General features: G+C 42.7%; 1 protein-coding gene across 1 annotated transcript in view; it reads left to right on the top strand.

Annotated features, from left to right (window-relative positions):
• The window catches only part of OSMR (oncostatin M receptor), a 204,052-nt gene that overhangs the window by 52,742 nt on the left and 127,114 nt on the right, over window positions 1-24,196 (top strand). Inside the window, exons 6-7 of the mRNA XM_033932579.1 lie at window positions 279-551; window positions 11,304-11,433. Of these exons, the coding sequence (XP_033788470.1) occupies window positions 279-551; window positions 11,304-11,433 (403 nt within the window). The remainder of the gene's footprint in view (window positions 1-278; window positions 552-11,303; window positions 11,434-24,196) is intronic.

The following is a 24,196-nucleotide window of genomic DNA, read 5'->3' as shown; positions in this document are numbered from 1 at the left end:
TTCTCTACTTTTATGCTACTGGTCCCACAATAAGGGTGTTTTATAAGCTAAACTTAATCTTTTCAGTCTAGCAATTATTTGTTTTTCAACAGCAGAAGACATGTAATTCGTATTTAAAAAGACATGAATGTAATACTTTGACATAGAAACAAAGAAAAATGCTTAGCTTTTAATCATCCAGAGACTATGGTTTGATGCCAATTTTAAAATCTTGATATGCTAAGCACTAGACCACATGTGTCAGACATTCACTGTATTGTACTAATCTGTCTTTTTAGGACTAGACTCAATGGACAGTGAAGAACCAATCATCTTTCCCAAAGACAAAATAGTGAAAACAGGCTCTAATGTCACTTTCTGCTGCATAGCAGGCAAAAACCAAAGCATTCTGTCTATCGAATATAAGGGCTCTTCTTATCCAATGACTTATATAAGTAGCAGAAGTGTTAAAATTACAGTGAGTGATGTATCACTTTCAAGTGCATATGGGACAAATGTTTTTTGCGGCTTGTCTGGAGGAAAACACCGTGGGACTGTTCTTTTTGTGAGCAGTGAGTACCATTTATTGATCACTCTTTGCTTATTTACATTATGAATGAAGTACTCTTGTTAACATTATAGCTATTCAGTAAGCATAAGCATTTTATACAGAGTTGTGATATTAGTGGAAAGGAGAAAACTCTTCACTGGCTCCCTATCTGCCATCGTATACATTTCAAGATCTTATTTCTGACTTACAAGTGTGTTCATTCTGCTGCCCCTCAATATCTCTCCTCGCTTCTCTCTCCTTATATACCTCCCAGAGAGCTTCATTTCTTAGATAAGTCACTCTTAATGTTACCCTTCTCCTCCACTGCCAATTCCAGACTTCGTTCCTTTCATCTAGCTGCCCCCCTATGCCTGGAATAAATTACCCGAGTTTGTTCGTCAAGCCCCTTCCCTTGTTTAAAAGGAGACTGAAAGCCCACCTTTTTGATATAGCTTTCAATCCTTAACCCTACTCCTCTGATGTCATAATGCCTCATTCCACCAATAAGAGCCAACCTCATCAGTGATATCACAATGGCTTGATTGTCCTGTACTCCTCACTGCCCTCCAACCCAGCCAGCTGATTAACCGTTCCCCTTAACTGTATCCATGATATCCTGTTTGTCTGTCTTGCCTGTTTAGATTGTAAGCTCTTTCGAGCAGGAACTGTTTTCTTACTCTTTGTGACTCTGTACAGCGCTGTGTGCGTCTGGTAGCGCTATAGGAATAATTAATAGTAGTAGTAGTAGATTAGTAATAATAGTTGCAAATAAAATAGGGCTGAAGCCCACAAACACGCCATGTACAGGATGAGTGGTATATGATTAAAAAACCAACAACAGGTCTATGATGCATTAGAAGGAACAAGAGGTTAATATATCAACATTACAGTGCCTATATTTGGATTTTCTTTAACATAGTAAAATGAGTCAGACTGTTCATTACATCTGTGAAGCAGCTTTGATTCAAGGACTGCATCATTGAAATACAGAATGTAACAGCAGATGAGAGGTCCCATTTAAAGGACCAAATTTCTGTTGCAATGCTATAGACCTCAGTTTTCTTTTACTGCTTCACCACTGAAGATCCTCTGTGCTTATTCCATGCATTCTTGGATTCCAGTACTATTTTGCTCCCTACTGGGAAGCCATTCAGTTTTGTGATGAAATGTTTTCTACAGTTGCTCTTGAGTTTAATTCCTTGAAACCTTATCTCTTGTTCTAGAGCAGTGGTTCCCAACCCTGTCCTGGAGGACCACCAGCCAGTCGGGTTTTCAGGATAGCCTTAATAAATAAGCAGAGAGAGATTTGCATATAATGGAGGTGATGGGCATGCAAACCTGCCCCATGCATATTCATTAGGGTTATCTTGAAAACCTGACTGGTTGGTGATCCTCCAGGACAGGGTTGGGAACCACTGTTATAGAGCATTTATCCCACTAAAAAAAAGTGTTTCCTTTTTACTGGGCAGGCACCTTGCATTCCATCACAAATGTGAGAGGTTTTAAAGTATAGTGCTAAGGACAAGATGTTTTCTAGCTAGAGCTAAAAAGGGCTAGTAAGGACTAGAAGTTCATTTTTCTGATGCACTGCAAGGCATTGGACTTTTTTGTGAATAAGGTAATAAGGTCAGGCGAGATAGGGGCATCTTCCTTAATTTCAGTCATGAGGTTTCCTTAACATTCTCTTTCTTTATTTTTTAAATACTTTTACCTCTTCACAAAGATTCTTATTTGAACATTTAATTTGTCAAACCTTAATTTTTACATTGATGGCAGATAAGGTAGTTGCTCCTTGCTAATACACTGTAGTGATGATTACAATATTGAGCTCTTTCTTCTACCAACTTGTCTCGGACATATTGCTGTTTGGTTCACTGACCACCATCTAGTCCTGAATCCAGAAAAATATAGCTTGTTGGATCACAGTTTTGTCCAAAGCAAAACAAAAAGATCCACCAAGACAAATTCCATGGAGCTCTCAACCAAGAAACCATGCAAGTTGAAGCCATTCCCAACACTACTGATGCAGAATGAGGGATCCCTTCTTCTTCCTGACCCCTGCTCATTATTACTAACAGTGTGGTTTCTTTTACCAAGCAAGTAAATGTTTCCTCCCTCTTAGCCACATCTGTGGTCATTGAAGCGTCTAGAAAACTCTTCCACTAAGTGCAGTTTCTACTTGAAATGGAGAAAGAGATTTTCTTCCTGTTATATTTTGCATTCTCCGGTACCTGTCAACAGTCCACTGCCATCCATACTAGATTACCTTCTCCACCTCTCTAACTCTGGTCTAAAAACCACTTTAGTTTGCATACATCTCAGTGTTATCATTGCTTTTCATTTTCCCTTGGATAAAAAAAAACCTCTCTCTGTTCGCCCCTTAGTAGACCATTTCATGAAAAGTCTATTTTACATTAAACCACCTATCAAGCCTCCACCTGAAGTTTGGGATCTTAATGCCATATCTGCTCTCCAGAAGTTTAAAGTCTGAATTCCACCTCAATCCATAGTTCTGACTGTTTTTTTCCTTTCCAAAGCCGCATACACATCCTGGAAAGGCAGCTCTTCACACCTTGGACCTTAAACATGCTCTGGTATACTTCCTGGATTGGACAAACCCTCCTAGAGGATCCTCCCAGCTTTTTGACCCTAACAGACTTGGTGCTCCTGTTAACAAGAGAGCCATTTCCACTTGGGTAGCAGACTGTATTTCTCCTTCACATTTACATAGGCAGTGTTGACTCTACAAGTCCCACGATATCTGAGCTATGGTTGCCTCAGTCGCTCATTTCCGTTCTGCATCTATTAAGGACATTTACAAAGCAGCTACTTGGTCCTCAATCCATATCTTTCCCTCCAGCCCTCTGGGTTTTGCCAGGCTTATAATTTCTATCCATTATCCTTGTCTAGAGTTATGATCCTGGTATCTTGGGAGTCCCACATGTGAGAATATATGCTTACTGTCCTTAGAGAACATCTGCTACATGTAAATATCTTTGCTTTATTTCTTGAAAGGACACTTAAGTTGGAGACTAAAATGGATAAGCACATTTCCTTTTGTTATCTAAGTTTCTATATGATTATTATCTTAATTTCTACAGCAAGAATTTTATTGTGTAAAGATTCAAATTCTGTTAAAAAAAATAAAGTTAGGAAAATCCCCCATTATTTAAAATCTCAATAAGGTGTAAAAGCTATGGTATGGAAAGAAAGGACTCTTGGAAACCAAGGGGAGAGAGAGATGTACCACAGCAGAGTTTTCAGATTTCACATTGATTATGACACAGGTCAGAGTCCTGGTGAAGAGCCTGCTTTTCAAACTCAAGTCAATCTGTTTAAATTTTGTCAAGAAATTTAGAATTCAGCTTTTCTTCTCAGTCTGATATAAGTTCAGCAGATTTGTTACCAAAAAAAGATTCATCATAGCTTCCTCCTGGGATTCCAGATTCACCTTTACAGACCTATCAAAGATTGATCCTGATGGATATAAAATCAGTTTGCAATATACCGTATTTTCACGCATATAACGCGCGCGTTATACGCGTTTTTACCTACCGCGCATACCCCTCGCGCGTTATATGCGTGAGCGCGGTATACAAAAGTTTTTAAACATAGTTCCCACCCCGCCCGACGCCCGATTCACCCCCCCAGCAGGACCGCTCGCACCCCCACCACGAACGACCGCTCGCACGCGCTCCCACCCGCACCCGCATCCACGATCGGAGCAAGAGGGAGCCCAAGCCCTCTTGCCCGGCCGACTCCCCGACGTCCGATACATCCCCCCCCCGGCAGGACCACTCGCACCCCCACCCCGAACGACCGCTCGCACGCGCTCCCACCCGCACCCACGATCGGAGCAAGAGGGAGCCCAAGCCCTCTTGCCCGGCCGACTCCCCGACGTCCGATACATCCCCCCCCGGCAGGACCACTCGCACCCCCACCCCGAACGACCGCTCGCACGCGCTCCCACCCGCACCCGCATCCACGATCGGAGCAAGAGGGAGCCCAAGCCCTCTTGCCCGGCCGACTCCCCGACGTCCGATACATCCCCCCCGGCAGGACCACTCGCACCCCCACCCCGAAGGACCGCCGACTTCCCGACAATATCGGGCCAGAAGGGAGCCCAAACCCTCCTGGCCACGGCGACCCCCTAACCCCACCCCGCACTACATTACGGGCAGGAGAGATCCCAGGCCCTCCTGCCCTCGACGCAAACACCCCTCCCCCCAACGACCGCCCCCCCCCAAGAACCTCCGACCGCCCCCCCAGCCGACCCGCGACCCCCCTGGCGACCCCCCACCCCCCTTCCCCGTACCTTTGGTAGTTGGCCGGACAGACGGGAGCCAAACCCGCCTGTCCGGCAGGCAGCCAACGAAGGAATGAGGCCGGATTGGCCCATCCGTCCTAAAGCTCCGCCTACTGGTGGGGCCTAAGGCGCGTGGGCCAATCAGAATAGGCCCTGGAGCCTTAGGTCCCACCTGGGGGCGCGGCCTGAGGCACATGGGCCCAACCCGACCATGTGAGAGTCGGGACAGCGCACGGAAAGTCAGGGCAGTGCACGGAAGTCAGGGGGGGTGAACGGAGAGTCGGGACAGTGCACGGAAAGTCAGGGCAGTGCACGGAAGTCAGGGGGGGTGAACGGAGAGTCGGGACAGCGCATGGAAAGTCAGGGCGGGCGAAAGGAGCGTCGGGCATCATGCGCGGTATACCCGTGAGCGCGGTATACAAAAGTTTTTGTACATATCATCGTGATTTCTGCGCGCTATACCCATGTGCGCGTTTTACACGGGTGCGCGTTATTTGCGTGAAAATACGGTACACTTTCTTACAGCTCAATGTATAATAATTTGACTACGACAAGAATCTCTTTTCATCAAAAGTCATGATCTTAGCAATATATTCTAGCAGTCTGTCTAAAAATAACAGCATAATCAAGATGAACCAATACTGTCTCTAAACAGCCAGGTTTCTTTAGCAACTCTCCAGACCGGCATAGGTTAATCTTACAAGCAGGTTATATCTCATCATGACCAGCAGGTAGAGACTGAGACAAAACTTTGGAACTGTATAGTATATATCATGTGACTGCTCCCTAATTACTTCAGTCTTCTCTCAGTCTCTAGCAAGTGTGGTGAGCTGTACCCATCTCCCTTGGTAGGGCTGTTGGAATTTGTTTAGGACTTTGTCCCTTTTTGTTGCTGGACTGAGCTTGGGTGGGCCCTGTTTGGGGGGTCGGTCCGACCTCGGGGATGTCAAACCCGGCGGAGCTGTCCCCCCTTTCCTCCACCTCCCTAATATTTTTCTAGAGGTGCCTCAACAGTAAGCCTTACCCCCTGGTGGTAAGGCATACTGTTTAGAGACACTCTCACAATGTCAATGACAAATTTCCCTTATCATAAGAATGATGAAATAGAGAAATGGTTTCCATTTTAGATAAATTTATCTACTCACCTATTTCTTCTTCAATCACTATAAGAAGATTGAAGACGAAATAGATGAGTAGATAAATTTATCTAAAAAGGAAACCATTTCTCTATTTCATTATTCTTATGATACTGTTTAGAGAGCCAAGTGGAGTCTGTTCTGTGAAAAAAAAAATCCTGAGGTAGTGCCGGTCTGAAGGGGTGCTTCTCAGCCACTACAGGCCCTGGAGAGGTTATTTTTGGCATGTTTTTTTGCCATTTTTCCTCAGGTAGCCCCTCCATCTTGTATTTAGCCTCAGGTGCCTTTTCCCTTTTTGACATAACAGGGACAGGTTTCAGCTGGGTCCCCTGCTGGGGCAGGAAGTCCTATAGGGCTGCCAGGGGGCTTTTCCCCCTCATTTTCTTTTTGCTTTGTGTAAAGCATATTTTGGTGGCTGGGGGACCTGCTTGTGTCCCAGGGGTCTTGGGGGATGAGGTGGGGTGGGGGTTTGTTCCCTCCACGCCCCCTGCTGTTTGGACCCCTTAATTCTTTTTGTTTCCCCCCCACCTCCTCCCTCATCCAGGTGCCCGCGTATGGCCTCGGACAAGGATTTGTTGTCTGAGGAGAGTTTTATCTAATGCATGAGGACATGGACCCCTGGGGAGGCCTCCAGGATCCTCTCGAGGGGACGACCGCTGGTACCGATGACTTAGTTTTTTTTCCATCTACCAACGAGGAGGCGTTCATGGTGTGCCTTTTTCAGAGAAACAAGCTCTCAGATCTGATTCAGCAGATCTCCTCGGTGTTGCGCTTTGAGGAGACGCCACCTGAGACCCTGAGTGTTGCGGACCCTCTTCATTGGGGGATCTCTCTGCTTCCCACTCTTGTCTGATACATCTGGTTTTTCTGGATATTATCCTGGCACAGTGGACTTTGCTGGAGGTGTTTTTTCAGTTTGCGCGCTCCTTGGCTTGTTTGTATCCTGTCCCAGTTGAGGGAAGTTCTGTCTTACGGGATTCTGAGGAGCGTAAGTTGGAGACCATTCTTAAACTGAATTTTGATATGTCTGCCTTGGGGGGGTCCAGGCAGCTATTTCTGTGAGACTGGTGGCTCGGGCCGTGTTTCGGTGGGCTGAGCGGGTCCTCAACAGTGAGTCTGATGGTCAGGAGGTTGCGAAGATTGAGATGGCTGCCTCTTTCCTCTCAGACGTCCTCTGTAATTTCTTGTGGACGTCTGCCAAATCCATGGCTGTGCGTCGGACCTTCTGGCTTCGGGCTTGGTCTACAGATACAGTGTCCAACACTAAACTCAATAAATTTTCTTTTTCAAGGGTTTTGGACAAGTTAGTTAAAACTCTGACAGAGTCTAAAGTACCCCGCCTGCCTGAAGACTGTGCTTGCCAAGCTATTCGAGGTGGCACTGTTCGGGGGCATCTGCAAGATTTCTGCATGTACCACCCTGGGACTGCTCCCTACCCAACCTCTGATTTTGCCTAGGGTCGTTTCTGTAAGCGAATGCAGTCCTGTCAGGGAGCCCGTCAGGGGGTTGGGAATCCCTCCGCCGGTTCCCCCGCTGTCTGTCCTACCCAATGACTCTGTGCCCGCGCTCCCTCTGGTTCCAGTGGGTGCTAGGCTGGAGGTAATTTGGCACGGTTTCTGCTCTGCAGTTGGTCCACTCCCTGCCAGATCATTTTCTAGCTTCTCCTTGTCAGGCAGTGTGGAAGAAGCAGGTTTTTCGCCAGATTCTTCAAAGATTGCTAGATCTCTAAGCTGTTCTGGTTCCCCCTCAAGAATGTGGCACCGTCAGGTACTCGATTTATTTTATGGTGCCCAAATTACAGGAGTCCTTTGGGCCCATCTTAGTTTTGAAGGGGGTCAATGGGGCTCTCAGAGTTCCGTTTTTTGCAGGGAAACACTGCGATCTGTGATTCTTGCGGTTCAGCCGGGGGATTATTTAACCTCTCTCGCCCTGTTGGAGGCCTACTTGCATGTTCCAATTCGGGCCTCCCATCAGTGCTTCCTTCACTTTGCAATCTTGGGTCAACACTATCAGTTCTGTGCGCTTCCTTTGGGTCTGGCCATGGCTCCACGGACTTTCACCAAGGTTATGGTGGTCATTGCGGCGGCCTTGCGGACAGAGGGAATTCTGGTGCATCCCTACCTGGACAACTGGTTGATTCTGGCAGTCGTCTCAGTAGAGCACCCAGATTATGGCTCAGGTGGTGGAGTTTCTGCAGTCGCTGGGATGGGTGGTCAACCATCTCAGCGCCTGGAGTACTTTGGGATTCTGTTCGACACCTCCTTGGGGAAGGTTTTCCTCCCAGAGGCCCGGGTAAGCAAACTGCAATCTCAGATTCACCTGCTTATGGCGTCCCGAAGTCCTCGGGTGCAGGATTTCCTCCAAGTCTTGGGGTAGATGGTGGCTTCCCTAGACAAAATGAGGTGGGCTTGGGCCCACATGCATCCTCTCCAGTATGCTCTGCTTCAGAGGTAGTCACCCCAGAGGCACAATCTGGATCTCCCTGTTCCACTGAGGGGCTTGGCGCTCTGCAATCTTCATTGGTTGCTCCAGCCCTCCCATCTTGTTCAAGGGACGAGTCTGGATCAGCCTCAGTGGCCAATGCTTCTCACGGATGCCAGTCTCCTCGGTTGGGGAGCTCAGTGTCTAGGTCACTTAGCTCAGGGCATCTGGTCCATGGTGGAGGCGTCCTGGTCGATCAGTGTTCTAGAGACCAGAGCCATCTGTGTAGCGCTGTTAGCCTTCTGGTCCTTTCTGATGGGCAAGTCAGGGTTGTTTCAGACAATGCCATGGCAGTGGCCTATATCAATCATCAGGGGGGCACCAAGAGCACTTTGGTGGCGCAGGAGGTGGCTCTGCTCATGATCTGGGCAGTCTCATCTTCAGGACATATGGGCCTCCCACATAGCAAGCATGGAGAATGTGCAAGCGAACTTTGAGTCATCACGATCTAGATCCCGGAGAGTGGTATCTAAGCCACTTTCAGCTAATAGTGCAGTCTTGGGGTCAGCCCCTCATGAGTGTCAATGCCAAAACAGCCTGCTCCAGTCATTGCAGAGATGGTCAGGCTGAGGGCCTGGATGCTCTGGTTCAACCATGGCCAACGGAAGGTCTGTTGTATGTGTTTCCTCTGTGGCCATTAGTGGGCAGAGTTCTACTCTGCATTGTTCGTCACCTGTGCCTAGTGGTTCTGGTGGCTGCAGATGGGCCCCGACGTCCGTAGTATGTGGATCTGGTGTGGCATCTGGTGTCTGATCCTCTTCCTCTGCCTCTTTTGCCCAATCTTCTGACTCACAGCCCCATTCTCCTGTTCGATCTGGCTCCCTTTTTTGTCTTATGGCTTGGCTCTTGAAAGGGAATGCCTAGGTAAGAAGGGGTATTCAGATAAAGTGATCTTCACTCTCTTGGGATCCTGCAGACTTTCCACTTCTTGGGCTTATGTGCAGGTTTGGCGTATATTTGAGGATTGGTGTACGGCGCAAGGAGTGGTCTCTTCTCGTGCTTCCCTGCCTAACATCTTAGAGTTCTTTCAGGATGACCTGGACAGGGGCCTGGCTTCATCTTCTCTCTGGGTACAACTTGCGGCCCTGTCAGCCTTTTGTGGATTATTACAGGGTCAGCATCTGACTGCCATTCCTGATGTCATTCGCTTCTTGTGGGCGACCAAGTTGCTCAATCCTGTGCGACTGTCTGTTCCCTCTTGGGATTTGAATCTGCTTCTGTCCAGGCTTGTGCACCTCCTGTTTGAGCCTCTTGATGCCTGCTCGTTGAAGGACCTTACTCTTAAGGTGGTATTCTTGGTGGCTATTACTTCTGCTAGTCATGTTTCGGAGCTGCAGGCTCTCTTGTAGGTCTACCTTCCTGGAGTTTTCTAGGGAGCAGGTCGTGTTAAGGCCTGTTCCTTCCTTTCTGCCAAAGGTAGTTTCTCCTTTTCATGTCACTCAGTCGGTAGTCGAGAGGATTCTTCTGAGCAGAAACAGTTGTGTAAATTGGATATTGGTTGGGTCCTTCATGCCTACGTGTGGAGGACCCTGGAGATCAGAAAATCAATTCATCTTTTTGTCCTTCTAGCGGGTCCTCGTAAGGGAGAAGCTGCTTCCAAGGTTACCATTGCGTACTGGATCAAGGAGACTAGTGCTTCCGCTTACCTTCTTAAAAAACAAAAAAGTCTTTTCCAGAATTTCTCAAGGCTCATTCCACTCGGGGTCAGGCCGCTTCTTGGGCTGAGTCTTTGCTGGTGCCTCCAGTGGATATTTGTAACGTTGCTGTTTGATCTTCCTTGCATTCCTATGTCAGACACTACTTTGTGGACATTCAGGCGCGTTGGGACACGGTGTTCGGTGAGCGTGTTCTGGTGTCGGCCCTTCGGGGGTCCCACCCATGATGGGGACTGCTTTGGTACGTCCTCCTTGTAAGATTAACCTATGCCAGTCTGGAGAATTGCTAAAGAAGGAGGAATTAGGTAATCTACTTTCTTTTAGCCTCTCCAGACCAGCATAGGACCCCACCCTGTATTTTGTCATGTTGTTCTTGTGGGTGTTGCGCATGCAGATTTTGGTTTTTCTGCAAGTTCTAGTTTTTTTCAAGGGCCGGGGAAATTAAGAATAGCGGCTGTGGCTTGGCTGGTGTAGCTGGCGAGCTGTGGGGACCTTTGCTATTTGCATTTTCCAACAGGGTTCCTGTTTTAATTTCTTGATACTCCTGTTCGGAGTCCTGCTTGTTTTCTATATTTAGTTCTTAGTTCTGCTTGGCTATTTGGCAGACTGAAGTAATTAGGGATGGGGGGGGGGTCACATGATATGTACAGTTCCAAAGTTTTGTCTCAGTCTCCACCTGTTGGCCATGATGAGATATAACCTGCTTGTAAGATTAACCTATGCCAGTCTGGAGAGGCTAAAAGAAAGTAAATTAGCAGGTAAGAATCTAATTTCTCCTTTCACAGCTTTGTGATAAACAGTATAAATGGGAACTGCATTAAAATTCTTGGCATAAATCCTCTAGCTATTAGCACACAAATGCAGAGGTAAAATAAAGGTGGCTGAAGAGAAGGATTGTAGAATTTTCTGCAGGTTGCATTATATTAACCCATTCTTTGGTGCAAAATATTTTTACCTTCAGATGCAACACAAATCTAAGGTCCCTGTTCTCTGAATAAATATCTTTTTGCACTTTATAGAAGGATGCTCATCTACTTTTTTGTGATCATACTTGTTCCCTTGTAGAAACAACTTAATTGAGCTCAGAAAATACTTCACTATTTTGGTATCCCTCTACATAGTTCTTTTGATAAAACTGTATACAAAAAAATACGCATTACATCTGTTGATAATGCTGTTATGTGTTCCCTCTACAGAGCCACCAAAGAAGCCCACAAATGTTTCCTGCGAAACTCAGGACTTAAAGATTTTAATTTGCTCTTGGTTCTCAGGGGAACCTTCAAATCTTTCTGGGATTCGTTCAACGACATACAGGCTGTATGAATGGCAAGTGCTTTTTAGTTGGAACTAGTGCAGACTTCTGTGTATTGATATCGGTATATAGTTATGTTTGAGCCACTGTTTATAAAACAGAATATAAAAAATGAAAGTGTGTGTATATATGGTATATGTACCAAATAAATTAAAGAGAATATGCAATAAAAACACATATGAAAAAATTGTATCAAAACTAAATTGGCATATAGGATTATAATAACTCAATCGTACTTAATAATCCCAGAAAAATAAATCAAATTAGTGTGTAATGTGCTCAGTACCTTGTTTCCTGCAATTGAGTCTCACAGAAAACATCAAGGGACCATTATAGTACGGTTACTATCTCACGTTAGACATAATAAAATAAAGCATGAAAAATCTTTAGTGTGCTTGATTATGTTCTCTTTGAAAGCACATATCCTCAAAGCGAACATATTAAGTACACTGAAGGTTTTTCATATTTTATTTTTTTAGTAATATAGCTTAAGTTGCTGTTACTCCTGAAGAAGCCTACCAGTGAAACTCAGGTCTGGGTAGAGGAGAGACCGTTGATTAGTATATTGTTGATGATTTTTTTATCTTCACGAGTAGTCATGAAGGTGGAGCATATTGCTCACAAGCAGTCACCATGTGGGCAATTGTTATCCTGCTGAGCCACTTTATATATTAAGTCGGGGCCTCAGCATTGGGAACAGATATTTAAATGGAGTTCTTTTCATAATTTGAATTGAGTTATATTGTAAACCACTTTGATCCTTTTTGGTTGTATATGCGGTATATAAAGATTTTAATAAATATAAAGTGCTGTTACTTCGGTTGCGTATTTTAATACCCATAATTATACAGATTTATAAATGTCTAACGTGATATAGTAACAGTGCTAACATGGTCCCTTGATGTTTTCTGTGCGACTCAAATGCAGGAGACAAGATACTGAGCATTTTACATTCTAATTTGATTTATTTTGCAGGGATTATTAAGTAGATTGAGTTATTATAATCCTGTATGCAAATTCAGTTTTGATATATAGTACAGTCAAACCTCGGTTTGCGAGTAACCCGGTTTGCGAGTGTTTTGCAAGATGAGCAAAACACTCAGCAAACTTTTGACTCGCAAACCGAGTGTTGACTCGATTTGTGAGCACCCCCCCGATAACCGGCATCGCTCCCCCCCGCTCCAACCGGCACACCCCCCCACGCGAACCGGTTCCCAAGCCTGAACAACTTAAACTCCCCCCCCCCGGTCTGGCACCGACGAGAATCTCGGCAAGAGGGAGAATTAGAAGTCCTTGAGCATGCGCAGATGCATGCTCAAGGCAGGCAGAAGCTGGAAGATCTTCTAGGCACCGGCATGATCTGTGCCTGTGTGCCGGTGCCAGACGATGCCAGGGTAAGTTTAAGTTGTTCGGGTGGAGAGGGGCGTTCGCGCGGGGGGGTGCCAGTTTGCGCAGAGGGGGGGAGAGCAGCGCTGCTGGCCTCGGGGGGGGGGGGCAACATATCAAAGCGAGTTTCCAAGGTACCACTGTATATGTTATGTAATTGATCAGCTTAAAAGAAGACATCAACCCTGACCTTTATTTGGTTTAATTACTTTGCTTGGCCATTTTTTATAAGGAAAGTACCAAGGCAATTACAAAGTTAAAACAAGTTTATACAAAAATGGTGTACTTTACCACCCTGGTCTACAGTTTGTGTTTTATATAAATGCAGACTGTCTAACAGTTCCTTCCTGCTGTACTCAAAACTAAGGGCCCCTTTTACCAAACTGCGGTTGAGCTTTTTACCACAGCCCAGTGAGGTAAATGCTCCAACTCTACCACAGTTTGATAAAAGGGGCCCCAAGTCTCTTGCTTGTACTACCATCTCATATTTTTCCACCTCAGTTGTTTTTTTTTCCCCGATGATCTTTGCAGAACCCTAGAGGTCTTTGCATAGCAATGAAAATAGACAAGTATGCATATACATGCATAAAAGCAAACATATATGGGTACATGCGTTCTCTGCGGAGAAGCAGAACATTGTGGGGCTCATTTTTGAAACAGAAAAAATATCTTTCTTTTTTTTCCATGAAAGTTTATTAATTTTTCATATGAAGTGAACAAGAACAAAAAGGAAATAAAGTATACATAGGCACATTGCAATTACAGTAGTATCCAATATTTCAATAAATTTCAATAAAGACTTTCAACACACTATAGGTAAGATCTCAATATCTAGACAATTATAATAAGGACAATTATAATAAGTACGGATTGGGCATAATTATATAATAGTAGTTTGTAAATAAGTATACAAAAGAGACCAACATTTATTCGTGGATCTTAGGTGACCTCTACGTTCTGCTAACGTTAATTCAAATTTGTGATGTTGCAATACTAGATTCTACCAGTGCTGGACATGGAGTGAGATCGAGGATTTCCAATTGGAAAGAATCACTTTCTGTGCAATTATTAATAATATGTCAAAGAGTTTCTTATCTGAATCAATCAAGCTAATGTGTAGAGTTAAATATCACTATTGATAATGATATTGCAATCTAACTGAAATATATTGATAATGAAATTGCAATCTAACTGAAAGAAATAAACCAAGGAACAATCGAACATCATATGAATTAATGAACCTGGTTGGGTCTCATAGTTCCAGCAAATATTGGAAGGCAAGAGGCCAGCAGTTTTTAGTTTGTGAGGGGTCCATAGCGCTTTGTGATATAAAAAATACATAGATTGTAGCGTGCTTGCCAATGATAGAGATCGTAATGATTTAGACCAAAGGAGTGTCCAGGCTTGGTCATCCAACTGATGTCCACAGTCTCTTTCCCAAACATCTTTAAGTGCAGCAATAGGTACAGTGTTCCAGGTAGTATAGGTTTTATAGATGTGGGAAGCAACATGTCCTGTTTTCAACAACTCCGTAGCTAATTTATGGAGAGTGGGGGGGATAAGAGAGGGCAGCTTCAAGAAAGGATGTGTTAGTTAGACAATGATGTAGTTGCAGCCATTTAAAGTAGGCGGAACATAGGAGAGCATACTTAGGGCTCCTTTTACGAAGCCGCGTTAGCGGTTTAATGCGCGTAATAGTGCGCGCTAATTTGCTGGCCGTGCTAGCCGCTACTGCCTCTTCTTGAGCAGGCGGTAGTTTTTCAGCTAGCGCGGGGGTTAGTGTGCGCTAAAAAGTTGTGTGCAATAAAGCCGTTACTGCGGCTTCGTAAAAGGAGCCCTTAGTTTGAATAGTTTTGAATGGAAGCAATTTATTACTCGAGTCTAGTAAATCAGCGAGTAAGAAAACACCTTTGCCTATCCATTCTTTCCAGAGGAATGGTTTCTTATTGATGAGGATATTAGAATTAAACCATAGAGCGGTAAATATTGATTTGGTATAAGGAGACTCTAAATGTGTGTCAAATTCCAACAGACATTTAATTGTTGTTTGAATTAAGAGATTACCAGACAGAGAATGGGGCAGTTTGATAAGCATGTGGTTTGAGCGGTAATATAACTTGTTTTTCAATTTCAAACCATATCGATGAATAATTCTCCTGTTCTGCAAACCAATAGTTTTTTTAGGGCTATTTGCTTATTTTTCCATAAAAAGGAAGATAAAAGGGAGTCTATTTTTTTAATAAAATGTAGGAGGAAAAAGATAAGGGATCATGAGTAAAATATAGTTTATCTTGGGCATGAACATCATCTTAATTGTTTCTAAGTGACCCCACCAGGAAAGATAGAGAGGATGCCAAGATTGGATTAATTTTTTAACTATTTGGAGGATTTTTTGCATATTAATATCTATAATTTCCTGGAGGGATTTAGTAAGTTCAACGCCAAGATATTTCAGTTTTTCCGAGACCCATGTCAAGTTATAGGGTTTGATCATATCTGAGTTGGCATAATGATAAAGGAAGAGTTTCCGTTTTATCTTGATTTAGTTTGTATCCTGAAAAAGATGAATAAAATGAAACAGAAAAATATCTAAAAAATAGCACAAGTAACAGAGGGACTTTTGGGTTTTTTTTTGCAAAGACATTCAAATCGCTATTTTTGGTGAAACTCGTTTTTAAAATGATTTTCTTCACAGGTCAACTAAATCTTAAGAGGGTGTGTTGGAGGCATGTGACATGTGGGACTAGGGCAGGCTGAATTATTGACATCTCATCCACACTGAGCCAAAAACATCTAAAATAGGGTGATTTTCAAACTAAATTGATAGGCATTTTGCTGATTCAAAAATGGACATGTTTGGCACTGAATTTTTGGACATTTTTGTTGTTTTTGGTTTTTTTTTTTGTAAAATGTACAAAATCTGATTTGGGTGTCATATCGAAAATGGCTTTCTGTATCTCCCAATAAGGGTGGTGTCATCCATCAGAGACGTAGTTCTGTATTTTTAAGAAGCCTTTAACAGTATTGCACCACACATGTATGAATGCCTTCCTGCCCAGTGCGAATGTGCAGGACCATGGAGCAGAGAGGTTGTGTTCCATGAGCTCTCCTCGGTGTTATTTTTCTGTTTTTCAGAGTGCCTTCCCTTGTGGTTTGAGGCTTTTTCTTCATTTATTTTTCTCAGTGTTTTCTTTACTCCTTTTAATTGATGAATTTTTTTTTATTTTTGTTTTAGGCAAGTTCAAGTTTCCTTATTTTTATGGCTCCTGAGGGTTGTTTAGACTCAAGCACTGGCCGGGATAACATAAGAACATAAGAAATGCCTCTGCTGGGTCAGACCCGAGGTCCATCGTGCCCAGCAGTCTGCTCACGCGGCGGCCCAACAGGTCCAGGACCTGTGCAGTAATCTTCTATCTATACCCCTCTATCCCCATTTCCAGTAGGAATTTGTCCAATCCTTTCTTGAACCCCAGTACCGTACTCTGCCTTATAACGTCCTCTGGAAGCGCATTCCAGGTGTCCAGGATAGTTTTTCTCTTTTTTGCAGAGACTTTTTTGTTTTTCTTTTAATACAATTGAGCTGTTTGATTTTGCATCTGGTGTTTTTCCTTTGATATCTCAGAAAACTAAGGTGCAACAGAGTAATCTCTGGAACTGGTCCTCATAACTGTGTCTGTTGTGCCTAGGCCCTGACCATGAGACTTCTAAAGGTGTTCTGTGCTTAAAAATGTAGAAGCATAATTTAAAAAAAAAAAAGAGAGGCCCTATATAAGAAACATTTTAGTGATTCTAATTGATGTTGTCTTTGGAGGCATCAGTCCCCACAGCTGGAGGAGCTACATTGGATACTGGGGTGTACATCAGCATCAAGGAAGTCGCCCCCTGCCTTGACATTGAACACCAATAGAACCCCATTGGACCAGTCTGCATCGGACTTCACACCAAAGACTTGACAGAATTCAACATCTTCCTTGTCAGCTTTGAGGGACCCTAATGTTGAGTGAAAGTAAAGAAGCACCTACATCAGTTCTCTTCATAGTAACATAGTAGATGACAGCAGATAAAGACCCGAATGGTCCATCAAGTCTGCCCAACCCTGCCCACTCTTTAAATTACTGACTTAATTTAAATTTTCCTTCTTCTTAGTTATTGTTGGGCCAGAACCTAAAGCTCTGCCTGGTTCTATGCTTAGGTTCCATCTACTAAAATCTCCATCAAAGCTCACTCCAGTCATCGAAGCCCTCCCCAGCCCATCCTCAACCAAACGGCCATATACAGATATAGACCGTGCAAGTCTACCCAGTACTGGCACTAATTTTTTCTGATTCGAGAACCGCTGTCTGTGTTCATCCCACGCTTTTATGAACTTTGTCACTGTTTTCCTCTCCACCACATCCAGCTATTTATTTAATAAAATTTTTTATTTTTATTTTTTATTATTGATAATTTGATTGGTATAGAATTGTTATGTATTAAAAAAATAAACACCTTTTCTTCTTTTCTTTCCTTTTCTATTTTTGAATAGAGTTCTTTTCAAAATTGTTTTGAATTATATATTGCAAACCACTTGGATCCTTTTTGGCTATTATGTGGTATATAAAGGTTTTAATAAACATAAACACCTTATTCTCAATTTACCACACATGTACATGGAAGGGCAAAACAAACCCAAAACCCAGCTTCTGAGTTCAAAGCCACATGGCCAAGAACTGGTCGTATAGTCAAGAAAACAAAGATGCAAGTGGAAGAAAAAATAGCTGACATGGTAAAACGGGGAGACAAGACATTTTTAAAATATATTAGTGATAGGAAGAAGTGCAAAAGTGTCATTATGAGACTCAAAAGTGAAGGGGAGGAATATATAGAAGCCGATAAAGAAAAGGCTGAATTGCTTAACAAATATTTCTGTTCTGTATTCACGGTTGAAGCGCCGGGAGCGGGACCGCAGAAGACAAACGTGAATAGGGATGGAGGAGTAATAGACCCTGATCGATTTTTAGAGGATTGTGTTCATGAGGAGCTAGCTAAAATAAAGGTAGACAAAGCAATGGGGCCGGATGGTATACATCCGAGGGTGCTGAAGGAACTTAGGGAAGTTCTGGTAGCTCCATTGACTGACCTTTTCAATGAGTCTCTAGAGTCTGGAGGACTGGAGAAGGGCGGATGTGGTCCCTCTCCACAAAAGTGGAAGTAAGGAAGCAGTAGGGAATTACAGGCCAGTAAGTCTGACTTCTGTGGTAAGCAAATTAATGGAAACACTTTTAAAACAGAGAATGGTCAAGTTTTTGAAATCCTGTGGATTACAGGATTGGAGACAACATGGATTCACTAAAGGTAGGTCTTGTCAGACAAATGTGATCAATTTCTTTGACTGATTGACCAGAGAATTGGATAGAGGATGTGCGATAGATGTGGTGTATTTAGATTTTAGCAATGCCTTGACAGTGTTCCACACAGATGTCTAATAAATAAACTGAGTGCCCTTGGAATGGGTCCCAAAGTGACAGGCTGGGTCAGTAACTGGTTGAGTGGAAGATGACAGAGGGTAGTGATCAATGGAGATGCTCAAGGTTCTGATCGCTCAAGGTTCGACTATTGGACCTGTTCTTTTTAACATTTTTATAAATGATATTGCTGAAGGGTTGTTGGGTAAGATTTGCCTCTTTGCAAATGATACCAAAATCTGCAATAGAGTAGACACGTCGGATGGTGTGAATAACATGAAGAAGACCTGGTGAAGTTTGAAGAATGGCCTGAAATTTGGCAGCTAAAATTTTATGCTAAGGAATGGAAGGTCATGCATTTGGGCTGGAAAAACCAGAGGGGGTGAAGAACTTATGTGCACGACGGAAGAGCGGGACTTGGGTGTGATTTTATGTGATGATCTTAAGGTGGCCAGAAGGGTTGAAAAAGTGACAGCAAAAGCTAGAAGGATGCTAGGTTGCATAGGGAGACGTATGGCCAGTAGGAAAAAGAGGTATTGATGCCTCTGTATAAGACTGGTGAGACCTCATTTAGAATATTGTATACAATTCTGGAGGCTGCACTTTCAAAACGATATAAAAAGGATGGAGTCAGTCCAGAGGAAGGCTACTAAAATCGTGCGTGGTACAGAAATGGTTGTAGCCTCTCTGATTGATCATAATCATTCTCTATTCAGCCAAGGCACTAGCACACTAATTTTTCAATTTGATCTTAGTAACGCTTTTGACTTGGTGGATCATGAGATTGTTTTGGGTTGTTTGGATGCTATGGGAATTTCTGGGAAAGTTCGATATTGGTTTCAGGGTTTTTTTTGTGAAAAAGATCGTATCAAGTTTTTAGCAATGGTCAGTATTCCAATTCGTGGAGTAACCCTTGTGGGGTACCTCAAGGTTCACCATTATCACCCACTTTGTTTAACATCTATGTTGCTTCCTTGGCCAATCTTTTACAAAGCTTAAATATAATTTTTTATATTTGTGCCGATGACGTCACAATATTGATACCAGTTATTTCTTTTACCACTGAAATAAAAAACCAGATCACTTTTATTCTAAATCAGATTGAACAATGGACTATTGAATTTAAGTTGAAATTAAACACTGAAAAAAAAGATTTTTCTTGGCTAGTCCCAATGATAAAATCGTGGATAAAACTCTTTATATAAGAGGACAAGAATATCCAATAGTCTCGACTCTAAAAAATTTTTAGGAGTCATACTTGACCGCCATTTAACTTTGGGGGAACATACCAATATGCTTGTCAAGAAATGTTTCTTTGCATTATGGAAATTGCATTCCATCAAAAACTATTTTGACCCTACATATTTTAGGTAATTAGTCCGAGCATTAATCTTATACATTCTTGACTACTGCAATATAATCTATCTGGGAGCCTATAAAACCATTATAGGAAGATTAAGATTAATCCAAAATACAGCGATTCGTTTAATTTTCAGATTAAAAAAACAGGAACATGTCACCCCTTACTACCGTCAACTGCACTGGTTGCCAATGGAAGCCAAAGTACTTTTTAAATTCTCTTGTCTTTGCTATAAGATGTTATTTGGATTAGCTCCATTATATCTCTTCTCTGATTTTGAACTGTACTGTTCGGCTAGATCTTCTCAATGTTCTGGTCTATTCACTTTTCCTAATCCTAAAAATTGCCGTTACAAAAAGTATTTTGATCGATCTTTGGCTTATCAAGCATCTTATTGCACTTTTAGAAAATCGGTTAAGACCTATTTGTTCAAAAAATTTGTTCTTGATTGATGACTATGTTATAGTTCCTTAACGTATTGTTTCATTATTGAAATATTATATTCCTTTCTGATTGCTTTGTATTATCACTAGAATGTCCAGTCTTTCTTACTCTGTGAACCGCCTAGAACTTTTTGGGTGTTGGCGGTATAGAAAAATAAAGTTATTATTATTATTATAAGGCGTATGGGGACAGACTTAAAGATCTCAATCTGTATACTTTGGAGGAAAGGCAGGAGAGGGGAGATACGATAGTCGTTAAATACCTACATGATATAAATATGTATGAGTCGAGTCTCTTTCATTTGAAAGGAAGCTCTGGAATGAGAAAGCATAGGATGAAGTTAAGAGGTGATAGCCTCAGGAGTAATCTAAAGAAATACATTTTTACAGAAAGGGTGGTAGATGCATGGAACAGTCTCCTGGAGGTGGTGGTGGAGACAGAGACTGTGTCTGAATTCAAGACAGCCTGGGTTAGGCACTTGGGATCTCTTAGTGAGAGGAAGAGATAATGGTTACTGTGGATGGGCAGACTGGATGGGCCAACTCCCTCTATTAACTCAACCTTAATGGCTGAAATAACATCAGCGGTCACTGCTATGAGAATCTAGGCCTATAAATTATCTTTGGGAAGGAGTGGTGTGGATGACAAGACATTACTGTATTCTCTAAAATTGTTACCAATTCAATGTTCTGTATTTTCACATGGTTATAAACCGTGGAAAGATTTGACATAAAGATCAGGAACCATTCAGTGTGATGTATGTAATAGAGAAAATCGAAGAGCGGGAGACTTTACTTCACTGTACATCAGGGCATGCTAGAGAGAGAAAATTAAATAAAATAAATAACTGCATCATGGAGCAGCTAGTCTAGGAACCAGAGAGTTGGGCAGGGGGCTATTGTCTACTAAGCTCTTAATGGAATGCAGAATTTGGTGCAAGAGGAAATAATAATGAGACTAGTTGTGAATAGTGATCATAACAGGATCAAATTTGACTTGATAGCTAAAGGGAGGACACTGAAGAAGGCTACTATGCTAGCATATAACTTTCAAAAGGGAGACTATGGGGCTCATAATTGAAAGAGAAAAACGTCCAAAAACCGGCCTAAGTCGGCACTTGGACGAACATTTCCCAAATATGTCCAAGTGCCGATAATAAAAACGGGTTTTAGACGTATTTCTAAACGACCTAGGTCTTCATAGTGCTGCTGAACAACCAAAGCTAAACGGGGCATTTCGGGAGGAGTGTCGAGGGTGGGAGTTGGGCGGGACATGGGCCGGCTTAGACTTAGTCGTACAGCATGTATAACTAAGGATCGACGGAACTTAGACGTTGTGACTTAGACCATGTAAAACACAAAAACCCACTTAAAGTCATCAGATCAGCACTGCAAACATATAAAACAGACCCCCACACACTACCCCATTGATCACCGACCCCCCCCACCCCCATAAAAATATTAATTACACCTTTAAAATTCAGCTTCCAGACCATCATCACCTGGCAGCCTGGCATAGGAAAACCTAGTCGTCCAGCATAGAGGCGGCTTAAGCTTTCTTGAGGGTGGGTTAGGGACTCATGGAGAGGAGGACAAATGCCCATAAGCCCCTGTAATCACTGCATTGATACTTAAACATGTGCACTCCCCTATACACCCTCAAAACCCTTTTATACTGACATATAAGTGGCTCCTGCAGCCATAAGGGCTATTGGGGTGGTAGATAAGTGGGTCTAGGGGTTTCTGGAGGTGGTTTGGGGGGCTCACCGTGACCTATAAGGGAGCTGTAGTGAGGAGAAGACATGGCACCTTTTTTGTGAAGTTCACAGCAATGCCCTGTAAGGTACCCCACTATTTAGGTGCCATGTCTGGGTGTTCAGTCCATCACTTTGCAGACCCCTCCCACATCCAACAGGGCTTGTTCTAGGCGTTTTTGACTTGGACGAAAATGTGGTATAAAGATAGACAATTTAGCAACTTGGACGATCAGATTGGCAGGACATATAGTTAGATGATTTTCAAAAGAAAAAAAATTTTGGACGTATTTTTCGAAAATGTGTCCTAGGCTGTTTTTCACTTTGGATGACTTGTGACTTAAGACGAAAACGGACTTAGACGTCCCTTTTGATTATGCCCCTCCATGCTAATATGAGGAAAGTAAAAAACAACTAAAATGAGCAGCTGTAAAAGTAAGAGTTTGTTGTGGACATTATTTAAGAATACTGTCTGTGAAGCCCTGATCAGATGTTTTCCTTGCCTTAAACTAAGCAAGAAGAAGGCCAAACAGCTGCCCATGTGGTTAAAATAAAATGTGGAAATAGCTATTTATATCTCTCTCCAAAAAATGGAAAACAAAATAGGAAAAAGCATAAGTACCGGCAAAGTAGAAGCAAAGCATTGACAAGACACACAAAAAGGAAATTTGAAAATGTGCTTATTTATAGGGGGGAAAAAACTTACAAATCTTTCAGGTAAATTTAAAGCAAGAAGTCAGCATGGGAGCTGGGTGAATCATTAGATGATTGAGATGTAATGAATTGCTTGTGTTGGTCTTTATTGAGGTGGATATTGGGAAATACCCTTCCTAAATATGGCATTTGAAGGAACTGAGACATATCGTGGTGAACTTGGAAGATGTAATAGGGCAAATGTGACAAGCATAAGTGTAGCAAATCACCTGGATTGAAAGATGTCTACTTCAGAGCAGTGATGTAATAAGGGAGCATGGTGCCCAGGGCGGGAGTGGGGGGGGGGTGTCTCTTAAATGCACTCTTCTCTCCCCACCCCTGTACTTCAAGTCTTCACCTCAGGAAGTGATGTCAGAGGAAGGGTCAGGGCCTGCGTAGACTTGAAGAGGTTTAGGGGGAGGGCTCCGGGCACTACCCCTTTCCTCGATATGCCACTGCTTCAGAGTACTGAAAGAATTCAAAAAATAAAATCTGACCTATCACTGCTAATACTACAATATTGTCTTTTCTTTAACACTACTAGATGTATGAAGAGGTGTACACATACACATAAAAGACAGTTCCTGTTCTGTGGAGCTTACAATTTGTTCAAGACAGGCAAGGCACATGAGAGATTGATTGATGTATAACATTTATATTCCGTGCAATCTAAAATCCTTGACGGATCACAGTTAATACACACATAATATAAAATAACAGACAAAATCTCTAATAAGTCCTAGGTTTTGAATGAGGTAGTAAAAATGATCATTTCTTTTAGGCTAAAATAACTTCAAGCTGCCCCGCAAGCTTGCCTAAATAAGTTTTTAATTCTCTAAATTAAATGCCTGTATTTGCTGAATGTTTTCACAATTTAGGTCCTGCAGTTTGAAACATTGAGGCCCGGTATTCTTCCAACCTCTTACAATGCCTTCTTGGCTGACCTTAATACTCTGACTGGTTGGTAAATATACATACTGGTGGGAGTCACTACTGATAGTAAATTATTCAAAACCTTGAACACCAGTAATAGAATCTTTAACTCTTCCAAAAATTCAGTTGGAAACCAATGGAACCCCATGAGATCTAGACCAGCTATCTTGGATTCTTTAAGGGAAGGTCAGAGATCCACTATTATAGTAAGGGCTCCTTTTATGAAGCCACATTAGCGGCTTTATCACATGTACCTTTTTAGCATGCGCTAACCCCTCGCTAGCCGAAAAATTACTGCCTGCTCAAGAGGAGGCAGTAGCGGCTAGTGCGGCCGGCAAATTAGCACGCTATTATGCGCGTTAAACCGCTAACGCGGCTTTGTAAAAGGAGCCCCAAATGTTTTAAATCATCTATGACCAATGCAATGCCAATTTTTGAAAAAGGTTCTAGGAGCGATCCACCGACATCAGTCCCAGACACAATAGTAGAAACCATTCCAAATAACAAAATTACTGAACATATACCCTAGGTAGACATGGTTTAATATTACTACTACTACATTTTACTAGAAGGCTGGTCAACTTTTCAGGATTATTTCAATGAAGTGAGGGGGACTAATTTGTACAGAGTTGGTCTCCCATATATACAGATTTATTTGAAGCATATTGATTGTGGGAATCCTGGAAAACTGACTAGCTAGATGTGCTTCCAAGAGAGGGTTGAGAAGCACTAATTTAATGGTATGGATCCAATGCAATAGAAGT

The sequence above is a fragment of the Geotrypetes seraphini genome, chromosome 1 (assembly GCF_902459505.1).
Source record: "Geotrypetes seraphini chromosome 1, aGeoSer1.1, whole genome shotgun sequence".
Taxonomy (NCBI): Eukaryota; Metazoa; Chordata; class Amphibia; order Gymnophiona; family Dermophiidae; genus Geotrypetes; species Geotrypetes seraphini.
This window is presented reverse-complemented; position numbering and strand designations above follow the sequence as displayed.